Raw genomic sequence first — 12,921 nt, forward strand, 5'->3', positions numbered from 1 at the left:
AAAACACGATTATGCGAATCCTCGTCCGATTTCGGAGCTAATCTAATCGGAATTCTAGTCATCGCGTATAGACCGGAAAACCTAATTTGCCGTCGTTGAGTTCCAGGGATTTGAAGCGGGTCGATTCGATTCGTCGAGCCGAGCTCGGACTCGAACTCGAACTCGAGCTCGAGCTCGCGAACGATCGGATGTCGGGGTTCGCGGACTAAACAGTTTCCGCGGATTCTCGCGGCTCGCGCGATCAATCGAATCGCAACGAGACACGCAACGGCGGGAAACACGCGTCTCACGGTTTCGTTCCGATATCGGAACGGTGGTCGTGTTTCGTTCGGCACGTAAGAGGGATTGACACAGATTTTCCCAAGGTTGTAACGGGAGACAATTTATCGTTCGATCGATGGGAAAGAAGGTCGTACGAATCCACCGGAGCAACGAATAAAAGTATCGGAATGGCTTCGGCCGTCTGTAAATCTACCCGAGATTTAGCGTCGCGATTCTTAAGGATTTCTGGGCGATCGCGATCGCCTCGCCGCGGCCGGTTTTCAATCGGGAATCGCGAATCGGCCGGTAATTGGACCGGTCGTACGGTCGCCAGAGGAGAGAGAAAACAGCACGAAGAAACTTGTCGGTCGAAGGAACTCTTTATTGTACGCGCATTATTGAATTGTATACAATCGATCGCATCCATTCGCAATCTCGAGACACACGCACTCTGTTTCTTCTAATAATACTGTGGCGGAGGTGTTACAGTTGGTGTGTGGATATTCAAATTATTCGCTAATTAAATAGAGCAACGTTATAAATAAATTATAGGTTCGCTTAGTCTACGGATTAAATTATATTACTCGCGCGGTTAACAAGAATTACGTTCCGACTCGTACTCGGGCAACGAGCGGATTCGACCACGGTGTCACTGCGTGGAATCTTTCTTCTAGCTCGCGTCGCGTCCGTCGATTAATTTAGTCCTCTTAGGCGATTAACGAACCAAAGCGGTAATCGGATCGCGATCCGATCGAATCGGTGTATCGTCCGTGATCACACGACACCTGTCACCGGTCTTTCGTACTCCTGGTTTTAGGTCTGTCAGCGACGCGACGGGACGACGGTGGCCGTCGGGTCGCCGATGGAAGCGATAGAATCCGCGCGTCCGCGCGGTGCCGGAGTTGCTCGTTCACTTGCAAACGGTGATCCACTCCTCGACGGTGCAGTTTTGGCATTTGACGACGCAGCACCAGTGAAACTTGCATCGGCAGAGCTCGACGCGGCGTTGTCTGACGACGTTGTAACCCCGGCCGCAGCAGAGGCTGCCGCACCCGTCCCCGCCGGAGCTGGTCTTGTTGCATTTGCGACCCCCGGTGCCCGGTATGTCCGCGGTCGGGTCCTTCTCGCAGAAGTTTGGCGATTTTTGGTAGTAGAACAGCTGCTTCGCGAGGTCCCTCGGCCTCCTCTTGCGGCCGTTTCCGCCGGCGCCTCCTCCTCCGCCGCCGCCGCCGCCGCCGCCGCGGTGCTTCCTCTGCCTCTGCCGGTCCGGCCTTCTTCTCCTCGAACCCCTGACTCTGGTCAACGGAGTCACGCTGCCCAGGTTGCTCTGAGCGACCAGCACGGCGTTCCGGAAACGATCCTTCAGCGTCTTGCCCACCACCCGGAAGTCCGGCGCTACCTTCCAGCAGGTCTTGACCTCGCAGGAACCCGACATACCGTGGCACTTGCAGCGCACCTGCATGTTGCTCGCCACCGCCTGAAATTCCATCGATCGATTGTTCTTTCTCTCTCTCTCTCTCTCTTTCTCTGACGTAATCGAATTGTTAACGTCGGTGAGGAACGCGTCGAAAATTGGCGCGGTTCGCGTTCCAACTGTGCGACGCGCGAATCGTTCGCGCGGACTAGGAGCCGCACCGCGCCGCGCCGCGAACAGACGGAGAAGAGAAAGGGGGCAATTTTCTTTTAGACAAAGAGGTGTCGCGCACCAAACGGTTAATGAGTCTACGGCTGGGTGGTCCAGCCCCGGGCTTCGTCTTAATAACGTCGAGGCGAGACCAAGCGTGCAGAGGTGCACGGGGGAGAGAAACGGACTCGGCACGACTGTTCTCCTACTCCTCTCCACCCCTATTCGCCACCTCTTCTCCTCTTTGGCTCGATCTCTCTTTCTCTGTCCCCCTCGGCCGTTCCGTCTCGTTTCTCTCGACCTTTCCCGTCTCGTTTCGCTTCGGACCGCGAGATCGTCGTTGAAACGCGGCGAGGAATCGCCGGAAAGAAATATTTCCCGGAACACGCGAGAAAACAAGATAATGAAAGAGAGAGAGAGGGAGAGTGAGAGAGTGAGATAGAAAGAGAAGGAGAGAGCGCAGCTGGGAAAGGGAAGATCGATCGGAAGCTTGGCTTACCAAGCGGCCAGCTTGATTGTTGTGGAGATTGACCGTCGACTGTATGTCCCCGGCCCTCTCGCGCGTGTCTAGGAACTGTCTCGAGAACTCCATGCCGTAGTCGAGGTTGTGAGAGCAACCGCCCCACTTCCATTGGGTGCCCCTGGCCTTGGCAGGCGGCTTACCCTTGTAGCTCGACGGGTCGCATCCGCAGGAGAGCAGCCCGCCCATGCTGCACGCCCGGGCCACGCTGTGCGCCACCCCGGCCGCCGAAATCGCGAAAGCGAACGCGGTCTCCCTGTAACCTGTAACCAAACGTCATCACCGTTTTACTGCATCAAACTCTGAATCGACTCTGCTCGCCTCGTGTCCCGTCTGGTCCCGTCTGGTCCCGTCTGGTCCCGTCTCGTCGGGTTTCGCTTCGGCGAACGAGACACACGGCCGGCCCGGATCGGACCGGTTAGCAAATTGCCGCTCGTCCGCGCGGAGAGACGACGCCGCGTCGCGCCGCGCCGCGCCGAAGAGTAATACGCGCAAACGATCAGGACGCGACAGCAGAGATCGCATTCGTCGTTTCTGCGGAGGGCGAAGCTCTCGGGGGAAACCGCGAACCAGCGGGAAACAGCGGGACACCGGTGGAGCCGAGCCCCCGAGCCATCCGTAGCCATCCGAGCTTCCGTAGATGGAGGTTCGCCTTCGAAGGGCGAGTTCGACGACGGATCGTTCGACGGATCGGCCGACAGACAGCCATCAGACGAAGTTCAGCGGCAGATTATTCAGCCGTCCGTCAAAACAAAGCGTGGCCATCAGCAGCGGCGGCCGGCCGGCATCCATTGACTGCATGTATAAACGATCACCCGGTGGGGTTCCCGAACACGCAATACCAAACTCTGCCCGCGACCTGTCGCGTCGCGACGTTTTTCTCCGTCGACGATCGACCAACCAGCCCCCGATACCTTCCCCTTCCCCTGTTTTCCCTCGGTTAGTTCGCGCGACAATCGGATGAGGAGAGAGAGAGAGAGAGAAGGGAGGAGGGGATTCGTAAAATCGCGGTTCGTAGAATTTGGAAGTTCGTGGATCGACGAGCTCGAGGGAGGACGGGGCTCGGTCGGAGAGCGTTTCGGTGCGTAATGCGACATCGGCCGCACTTTTTCTTCGGTGGCTCCAAGGTCTCTCGTCGCTGGAGTCGCGTTGACGAATGGCCGATCGTCAAACCGCAATGGTGGCTGTCACCTTACAAACGATACGACACACGACTGCCCGCGGGCTCGGTGTGCCGCGGAGCCAACTGTCCCTTTCTCCGCGACTGTTCGACAATGCCCACACATTACTCTGCCCCCCTTCGGGTCCTCCCCCGGGAGAAGGAGCTACTCCAATCCACGAATACCGGGCGGTATTTGCAGTATTCATGAGAGCGAGATACCGGGGAGACGCGCTAAAGGCACATTCGAAAGGATTTGTGGTATTCGTTCCTGACACCCTATGAGGCACTGCGCGCCTGTCGTTACGTCGTCTCTCGTCCCCCTCGGCTCTCCCCGAGGACCCCGAGTCCTCTCTCCCTCGGCTTTATTGTCCTCGCTTTCGGATCCGTGTTTCGAGCGCGACTCGCGACAGGGGCCGCGATTCTCGAAGGAACCCCCTTTAATTTCGTCTTTATCGATATTCACGTCGAGGCGATATCCCCGGGACGCTCGGAACCGAACTTCGTTTCGGTGCGCCTCCGAACGTCTCCTTTCGCTTCGAAGGATACTCTTCCCGTGGCCGGAGCGCCGCGGAGACTCGTCGCTGCCTCGTCGGATCCGCGGATGAACCGAGGGACGTTCGACGTTCGACAGGACGAGCCGCTTCGCCGAGCGAGATCTCGGACAGCCGGGGCTCGATTACGTCGCCCTTCGTCGATCGTACGAAACCTGGGACGACGTTAAAGACCTTCGCGGTCGTTCGCGTTCTCGTCGGGCTCACCGAAGACCGGAATCGAGCCGATTCTTCGAGCCGATCGCCGGGCCCCGATAAAAACGTCGACGACGAGGAGGCGATCGATCGTGAAGGGACCGTGTTCGGGAGCCGTCGATATCGGTGGCTCCGTTTCGGAGAATGATAAAACCCTCTCCGGGCGACTCCTTTTGGCCCGGCTACCGAGACGGCGAGAGAGCGAGAGAAAGAGAGGACGAAAACAGCTCTTTATATGGGCTCGCGCACTCGGTGGGAGGGGTGGCTGAAAGCTTACGCTTTATACGGCTATTGGCAGCAACTGTTTTATAATGCAGATAGCTACCGGAGAGCTGCCGTTGCTACTGCCGTCGCCACTGCAACCACCGCTGCTGCTCGCTCTCCTGCTCCTGCTTCTGCTCCTGCTCCTGCTCCTGCTCCTGCTCCTGCTGCTACTGTCCGATGGTAAGAGGAGCATGAGGGACTCGTAATAAATCCTCCACGGGGAGTTGTACGTCTCTTCTCCTGGACAGTGGAGAGGAGAGCCGAGAGGTAGAAAGAAGAAGAGGAACAGGAGGACGAGCGCACGAGGTGCGCAGAGGGCCGCGATGCCTCTTTACTCTTCGGCCCTTGACGCAGGGACGCGGTGACGGATGGCGCGCAGCCAGCCCTTGCCCTGCTACCCCGTGTCAAGCCCAAATCACTGCTTAGATAACTCAATAGATAGCGGACGTAACCGGGTACAAGGTCCCTCGGTTACATTCACGTGCTCTCGGGAGCGTGCTCCTTCTTTTCGGTCGCCCCCTGTCTCGCAGCTTCGACGACGCTCTCTTTCCACCATTGCCGGGTGACTGGTTTTCAAATTAGTCCTCCGGGTCTCTCGCGGTGTACACACGGTTTTACCGTACTGATATCCGATAAGCGTACCAGTTTACGATCTCGGGCGGCCCTCGACTCCCGACTCGCTCGGAAACGATTACGAAAAACCGCGCATCGTATCGCGCGCGATGTTTGGAAACGGACTGCCACGCCATGCCGTCCCGAATTTGTTCCGCGCAAATCTCGGGCTGGCATTCGCGAGCATGTAGCTCTTGTCGTCGTTCCACGCGAGGAGGCGAATGTCGGGCGTATCGTGTCTCGTAGCCAGTCTCGCCTTGTGTGGGCCCCTGGAAGCGGGCACGCGAGGAGAAAGGGGGCCCCGTTCGTTTCGTGTACATTTCATAATACATTAAGCCGTTTTGCCGAGGTTTAACGAATACGTGGCGAAAGAGCGACGCCGAGAGGGACGGAGCGGTCACGGCCGGGAAGGAACGGCAGAAGAAGCAACGAGAGTCCGAGAGGATCGTGTCCGAAAGATTTAACGACGAGCGCGGACGCGCGCGCGCGCGCGCGCGTTCTTTTCGAGATACGCAGCCGGCACGAATTTGACACGGTGGATTTCTCGAATGGCCACGGGACCCTCGGGAGACCCTGGCCACCGATGTCGCCGGCTTGAAAAGCTGCGCGTGGAACCGTTGGTAATGGCAAGGTACGGGTCCGTTTCTCGGAAGCTGGTGCCCTCTAACTTCCCCGCGAACCCGGGGACACGCCGATCTCCGCCGACCGTTCTATCTCCCGGGATAATCGATAAGTCGAGCACAACCGGCAACAACGATTCTTCTCCTCTCCTCTGGCGGATGATGCACCTCGATGAGAATTCATCGGTCGACGCGAACCGGGAGAAAGAGACTCGTGGAATCGACACCTCGGGTTGGCCAGTCGGCAAAAAAGAAGGTGTACCGATCCACGGAGACAGATAACGAGGAGAGACAGACGTGGCGGGCACCGAGATCGTGGCTGCGGACGGACGAACTTAAGCTTTCAGGTCAGGTGCGCTCGATGTCGCGCTCTCGCGCACTCGTCCGACACGATATATGTTTCCTCTTTCGGCGCACGTACGCGCCACGACGAATTTATATGTCACACTGGAATAGAACAGTCGAGGGGGGCACGATCTCTTCTCGTCTCACCGGGACCCTGTTCTCTCTCTCTCCCTTTCTCACTCTCACTCTCTCTCTCTCTCTCTCTCTCTCTCTCTCTCTCTCTCTCTCTCTCGTTCTCTCGCTCTCCTAAGAGTTTGGGGACAGGTTCTCGGAGGTGACCGCGACCAAGGAGGCGCGCACACACACCGTGTATTCTGATTTAAGGAAGCAGACGGTCTCTCGCCTACGCCGTTTCGTGGTCGTCAACGACGTCGTAAAAGATTTCACCTTTCCTCGTGCGCTCGTGTCCCCCCCACCTCCCCTCGAGGGGGCACGGAACCAGCGACGACACCGCTCTACCTATGTTTGCGTCGATTTAACATTTTTTCGGTCGCGCCGGCCGCGAGATCTTACCTCTCTGCAGAAGAACGCTGCTCTGCTGTGTCCTGCTGCTGGGCGTCAGGGACGAGCAGTTCCACCTGTGCCACGTGAACTGGTGCTGGCACTCGGATATAGCCATCTGCAGCCCTTTGATCGCGGCCACCGTCACGTCCGGATTTCTGTGGCATAGCTCGCGTTGCTCCTTTGTCAGGCCAGGAATACCGTTGCAGACCACGGCATTCCCGCTCACCCAATCGTCCACGGAGTTGCTCATTAAACAGGTCGCGCTGCAAATCAAACGAAATTCACCAATTAACGTTCTCGCCGCGCTGAACCGTTCTCGTTCTTTCGTCTGTTCGCATCGCTCGATTTCGGCCCCGAGGCCGCCCCGGTCCCGGTTTTTCCCACGAAGCGCACGCGCGTTCGATCGCTTTGAATGATTCTGCTTTCAGGGAATCCAGCCGGGGACATTCCTCGTACTCGCGCTGCCTGCGATCTCCTTCCGATTCCACTGATCTTCGTTCCTCGCTCCTCTTTTGCCTCGCCTCGCCTCAAACGCCGCGTGGACCACGGTTATCGAATTCCCGATCGCGAACACGGATGCTTTCGGATTCATCGCCGATTAAAGAAACACCGTGCCTTTAAGTAGCCCTGCGGCCACGGCTTCGTTCCACGTTTTCGCCAAAAACCCGAAACGCGAAAGTTTTGCGCTCGTCTCCGCCGAGAGGATCCGAGAGAGACGCGAACGTACGCGCGCTGCCGAGAGAGGAAATACTTGATAAACGGTTAGAGGGTAGCCCGGTGGCTGAAAGCGCGCGTGCATCTTGCACGCGTCTGCTTTTCTTTCGGCAACTTTACGAGACCGGGGTCGAAAGGTGGCGCGCGATAACTTTCAAAGAGCCGCTCGAATATCTGCTCGGTTCCTCCTCCATCTCCTCCTTCTGCTCGTTCGTTCGTTCGCGTTCACCCGTACACTCGGTATCGGCCGCGTCCCTTACCCTTTTCCGATCCCTCGTCGTCTGCCCTTTCGCATCGTTGCGATAACGCCGTTCGCCTCTCGGAAGAAGAGCTCTTAAAGCGCTATCTTAAGCGACAGTTTCCGTCTAATGGCCGTACATTACAAAGTACCGGGTGTTAATTAATTTTCAGATAAAAGCAGAAACGAAAGGAGCAGCGAGCACGGCGGCGGCGGGAGAGAGGCCCGCCGAAAAAATATAGGCTCGGGGTTGCTCGAGCGAGTGCCCCCCGTTCGTTACCCCCCCCCCCCCATACCATTATGGTTGCCCCTTGCAGCGCGGCAAAGCGCGGCACGGAAGTAGATGGATCCCGGTGTCGTGTCGCGAGAGATTCGTTTATTTGCCGCCGCGGTTCGTGGACGGTCAATTTTTTCTCCGGAGGATCCCGGGGGTTCTTCGGGGTCCCGAAGGATGTCACGGACGGATGCGAGATTCCCGGCGGGACGGTGGTTATCTGCGGGTACAAATTAGCCGACGAGCTTCTCCTAAAGTAAAAGTTGTGTATAGCACCCGCACGAACGAGCAAAAGAGAGAAACGAGAGGATAGAGAGAGAGAGAGAGAGATGGAGACGGTGAGATGTCGGGGGGATTTTCGGGGGGACGAAAAGGAAAGAAGAAGAGCGTATCCGGAGGACACGGGGAAACGAGGGGACGGGCTGGCGAGGTCCTGGCAGCTCGGTTTCTGCGTAGTGTGGGAAACGGACGGTGGAGGAGGACCAACATTTTAGGGTCGCAAAGGTTATTGAGGGCTCCCATTAACCGATACACCGCTGCACCATTGCTATCTTTCGCGCTATTGATGATCTACCGAAAGCAGATTAATGATCTCGACTCGCCGAAACAAATTACCGAAGACGAGGTCGCGTACCTGTGGAAGTCTGACGGCGTCGATGGATTCCTGCGCCGCTACCTTTTCTCTTTTACCTCGGCTGCTGCACCGTTACTCTTTCGCTCTTTCTCCGGTTTCTCTGGACCACGCGGTATTTCTCCGATCATAGATCCCTCCGCGGATCCCGGAAATCGTACGGCAAGAAGAAAGGAGATTGACCGGGAATCGTACTCGCGTCCTCGGATCCTCTCGGCTCGGGGGACCGAAATCGTGGGAAATCGTCGAGCAAATCAATGGGTCGGAGACGCGAGCCGCGCGTCCTGCATTTTTGCAATGATCCAAGGGGTCGTCGAGGAATCCAAGATGGCGGAACGGATGCACGTGTTTTATTTAACTTGCTCGCTCGCGAACAGACACGGGAACGAGAAAGCGAATTACACGCGCGCGCGCACACTCGCACGCACTCGGACGCATCTCTTTCGCGTACCGAAAGAGAAAGATAAAGAACCACGGAACGGAATTTCGCGTTTAATGGAGGTATACCCGCGGAGAGAGAACTCGTTACGACTGACCCGCGAGAATTCCTGCGGTAGATATCGAACTCGCTTCGCTGCTTTTATTTGCACGGGAGGAAGCACCGACTGTGTACCCGCCGCGACTCTCCTTCCCCGGGATTCGGGGACGGCGCGTCGAATCGACGACATCGAAAACGAAGACGAGTCCTGCTCGATTAATCGGAATCGGAATTCGAATCTGAAGCGAAGTCGGACTCGCGTCGGGGTGCTAAGCGCTCGTGTCGCTCGTATCGGTAAACTGGTTTACCCATCGTTACCATCGCGGGAATTATACGATGCGGCAATTCGATACGGTTGCGCTATTGCTCTTGGCTCTTGGCTCTTGCTCTTGCTCTTGTTCGCGCGCGTGCCTGTGCCCGCGCGACCGTTTGCGAAAGCTGTTCATAATTATTTACGAGGAGTCGCGCGGCCACCTCCACGAATTCGAAGGATTTCCAAAACCGGAAGGATTGGTCTCGCGACGCAGAGCGAGGGAAACGGATAATTTTCGCGAGCGCGCCAAAGAAGAGCGTTCGCGCGAGACGAACCGACACCGTCCGACTTTATGCCGAAAGAAAGATTCGATTAGAGCGTGGAGGGCGCTCGACACAGAGGAACGGAGCGAGATCGGGGAGGCATAATGAAGATCGCAGCGGGATCGTTCGTTGTTCGTGCCACGGAGTCGGCTGAAAGGACCTATTTGCACTCCGTCATTGTGCTCTACTCGGAGCCGTCGATGCGACCGCCGCCTTCACGCGCCCTCTCTATTGACAGATTCTTTCCGCAACAAACATAAAGAGTGGAACGGAGAGAGAGAGAGAGAGAGAGAGAGAAAGAGAAGAGAGCCGAGCAACAGCAGAAGCGAAGGTGGGTTGCTGGCGTTGCCGCCGCGACCGTAAATTTTTCTCGGCGTAATTGGACCCGACAGTTTGCGACCGTAACTCTATTCAACCTGGAAGTCGTCTCTATCGTTGTTCCCGCTTTGGTGCCGTTTCGCTACCATTCCTGCCCGATGATTGTCGTTTCACGGGCCGTTTCGACGACGGCCGCGCGAAACGCCGGTAATGGTTTCCTGGTAGCGGAAACGAAACCGTGCCGCGAGCGAACGTCCCGATGGACCGGTAATTCGATTCGATCGAGAAACTCGCTGTTTACCGAGACGTCTCGCGAGGCGTAAATAAATAGTTCGAGTACGATTAAGACTCAACAAGCCGCCGAGCGAAGCGACACGAGGCGACGCGAGAGATATCAACCACGGGTGGCAAACGATTCGTTTCGACGAGACCGGTCCTGCTCAGCTTCACAGTTAATAATAACATTTCGGAGCGGATAAGATAGTAAGAGCGGCCTTCTACGGTTTCCGATTGTTGTACCGGTGTGTGTCGGCGATCGAAACGGAGCAGGCCCGGGGATCAAGAAGAGTTTTGGTACTCACCGACGATTCTCGAGAAGGATGAGCAACAGGGCGATGGTCGGTCCGATTCTAGTCGCGATCCTAGACGGTGGTCCTTCGTAGACACGTCTTGATCGAGAAGGAGGCATCCTGTCATCGCCCCGAGGACGTCTCTCGCTTATTCTTTGCGCGGTTTGCCCACTTTAAAAGAGTCGAGTGCGACCCCTCGTCCAGGGCTGCACACCCCTAGCACCCGAACGGAAGGACCCCTCGCTCGAGAGACGGTGCCGCGCGTCTCTCTTTCTTTCTCTCTGTGTTTCTCTACGGTTTTTTTTTTCGAATCCCTCTCCTACGCTTCGTCTCTCGTCTCTCGTCTCCGGCGCGGTGCCTGTGATCAGCAGCCTGGCACGCGTCGAGGACTCCTCCTCGCCCCGGGCACCGGCGCTTCTGCTTTGACGTTCCGTACACGATTCGAGAGCTTCCAGTTTCGCCGCTTCGAGGGGTCGCTCCGAAAACTACCCCGGGACACAATATCCTCGATGACGATCGAACGGTTCGTCGACCGAACGCCCTTCTCCTACGATTTTTCTTCTATCCTTTCGCGTTCGTTTCGTTAACGTGAATCGTACGTTCGCGTTTCCTCGGTGTTCGGTCCGCGGATTCGACGTCCGCGGTCCGTCGCCCGTCTTCGGTGTCCTAGAATTATTTGGTCTCGCCCCGCCGTCGTCGTTGTCGTCGTCTTTGGAGATACGAATACTGTGGTCGGCTCCCGCGAACCCGTTCTCGCGCGTACTGGCACTGGACACTATGGTCGTCGCGGAATCAAACATCGTCGCGCGGCTGCATGGTGGCCCGCGATCGACGGGCTCCGTGATCACTCCGCGACATCCCGCGAATCGAAAGTCACACTTCCGGATCTGTCGGTGGGAAGAAACGATTCGGTTAGGTTAACGAGGGGGTTCTGTGTTTATCCTCGGGCGACCACGGAGTCGCGGAACGCGGCACCCTCGTCCGCCGTGCTCGTTCCCAGGTATCGCGACATTCTGATCGTCCTCCTTGCACCCTTGACGGCGCGGAGACCGGTCGGTGGTCGGTGCTCGGTGCTCGGTGCTCGGTGCTCGGTCCTTGCTCTGTGCTCGGCGGTCGGTGGTCGGTGGAGCCCCGCGTTTTCTCCGCTCCTTCGCTCCTCCGATTCTCGGCTCGCTAGTGCTCGATCGAGAAGCTCGAACCTCGAAGCTCGAAGCTCGAAGTTCGTAGCGCGCGGACGAGGCGCGCGCGAACCGTTCCAAGAAAAAGAAGATCGTCGCACGGCTCTGTGTACTTCCGGTGTGTGCGCGCGTTCACGACGAAGTGTCAAGCTCAAATAAAAGAAAAGTCGCCCTCCGGGATCTCTTACTCCTCCCACGCACTCATCCCCCTCCTACGGTTCGTGTTCCTCTTCCACCGGTAATCTGTCTCTCTCTCTCTCTATCTCTCTCTCTCTCTCTCTCTCTCTCTCTCTCTCGCTCTTTCTCTCTCTCACTCCCTCTCTCTCTCTCTCGCTCTGTTTCCCCCTCGTGCGCGCACCACCGCAGCTATCGTTTCGTCCGTGCAAACAGTCGAATAGCAAACTAGCCGTGGTCGTGTTTCGCGTTCATAGCACCGATCGCGAGCGATTCTTCGTACGGAGGAGACGGATCTGACCCGTGACTCGTCACTGTACCGAGTCAGACGCGATCGAACGAGGTCGAAGATCAACCACCGTAGGGGGTTGGAAGTCGGCGCGGAGCCGATCGAGAGGGAGGGGCGTCGAGAGATGGACGGTCCGAGCTCGCGACGGAGAACGGATGGACGGACCGACAAAGTCGAGGAACGGGCGAGGAAAGTTGGGGGAAAAAAGAGTGGCCGAGGGTGTGAAACGAGATCGAAAAGAGGGAGAGCCGAGAGACGAGACGCGCCGGTACGGCGATGTAAACGAACGATCGCGAGACTCGATCGCGAGAAAGAGACCACAGAGGGACGGAGGGCCGCGCGCGCTATCACTTCCGTTGTCCCCGTGTTTCCGCGTTCGTTATTCCGACACGCTACTGCGAGCCGAGGAAGAGATGGACAGAATCTGATGATTCCACCTCCGTTCAAGCCCGACGAGGAGCTGTCAGGGAGATCGGTCTGTCTATGATGAACTCGGTGCGCAGTGCGCGGCTACGGGGGCCCTCCTCGCCCTCCCATAGGGAGAGAAAGGAGAGATAGGGAGCGGTAGGCACGAAGAAACCAACTACCCCCCCACCATAACCACCACCATCCGGACACGACCACCACTACCGTCGGCCACCACCCTGAGATTCAAACCGAGGGACGAGGATGGACGATCGCAAGTGAAACCACGGACGGAGACGGAAAGACGCGAGAGCCTGGGAGACGGAGACGCAGACCGAGACGGAGAACAAGGAGAGACCAAAAGTAAGACGGAGAGAGACCAAACGAGAGACGAGGAGACGAGGATGCTCGGACAGAGA

The 12,921-nt window shown here is 57.4% G+C and overlaps 1 protein-coding gene across 1 annotated transcript; it reads right to left on the reverse strand.

Moving 5' to 3' along the window:
- Nucleotides 1-423: 423 nt before the first annotated feature.
- On the reverse strand, nucleotides 424-12,204 carry Wnt10 (Wnt oncogene analog 10). Its single transcript, XM_076801665.1, has 4 exons — nucleotides 10,469-12,204; nucleotides 6,668-6,921; nucleotides 2,385-2,668; nucleotides 424-1,738 (listed from the first exon to the last, which is right to left on the reverse strand). Exons 1-4 carry the CDS (start codon nucleotides 10,573-10,575, stop codon nucleotides 1,172-1,174), a joined length of 1,212 nt encoding a protein of 403 aa, XP_076657780.1. The 5' UTR covers nucleotides 10,576-12,204; the 3' UTR covers nucleotides 424-1,171.
- Between the last annotated feature and the right edge of the window lie 717 nt (nucleotides 12,205-12,921).

This window comes from Halictus rubicundus, chromosome 16, assembly GCF_050948215.1.
Source record: "Halictus rubicundus isolate RS-2024b chromosome 16, iyHalRubi1_principal, whole genome shotgun sequence".
Taxonomy (NCBI): domain Eukaryota; kingdom Metazoa; phylum Arthropoda; class Insecta; order Hymenoptera; family Halictidae; genus Halictus; species Halictus rubicundus.

What these genes read in the sequence shown, in the direction of transcription:
- Wnt10 (XM_076801665.1), bottom strand. Translation starts at nt 10,575, where the DNA reads ATGCCTCCTTCTCGATCAAGACGTGTCTACGAAGGACCACCGTCTAGG. An exon ending in ATCCTTCTCGAGAATCGTCG is followed by an intron (nt 6,922 to 10,468) that starts GTGAGTACCAAA and finishes TTTGATTTGCAG; the next exon opens with CGCGACCTGTTTAATGAGCA. An exon ending in ACAATCAAGCTGGCCGCTTG is followed by an intron (nt 1,739 to 2,384) that starts GTAAGCCAAGCT and finishes ATGGAATTTCAG; the next exon opens with GCGGTGGCGAGCAACATGCA.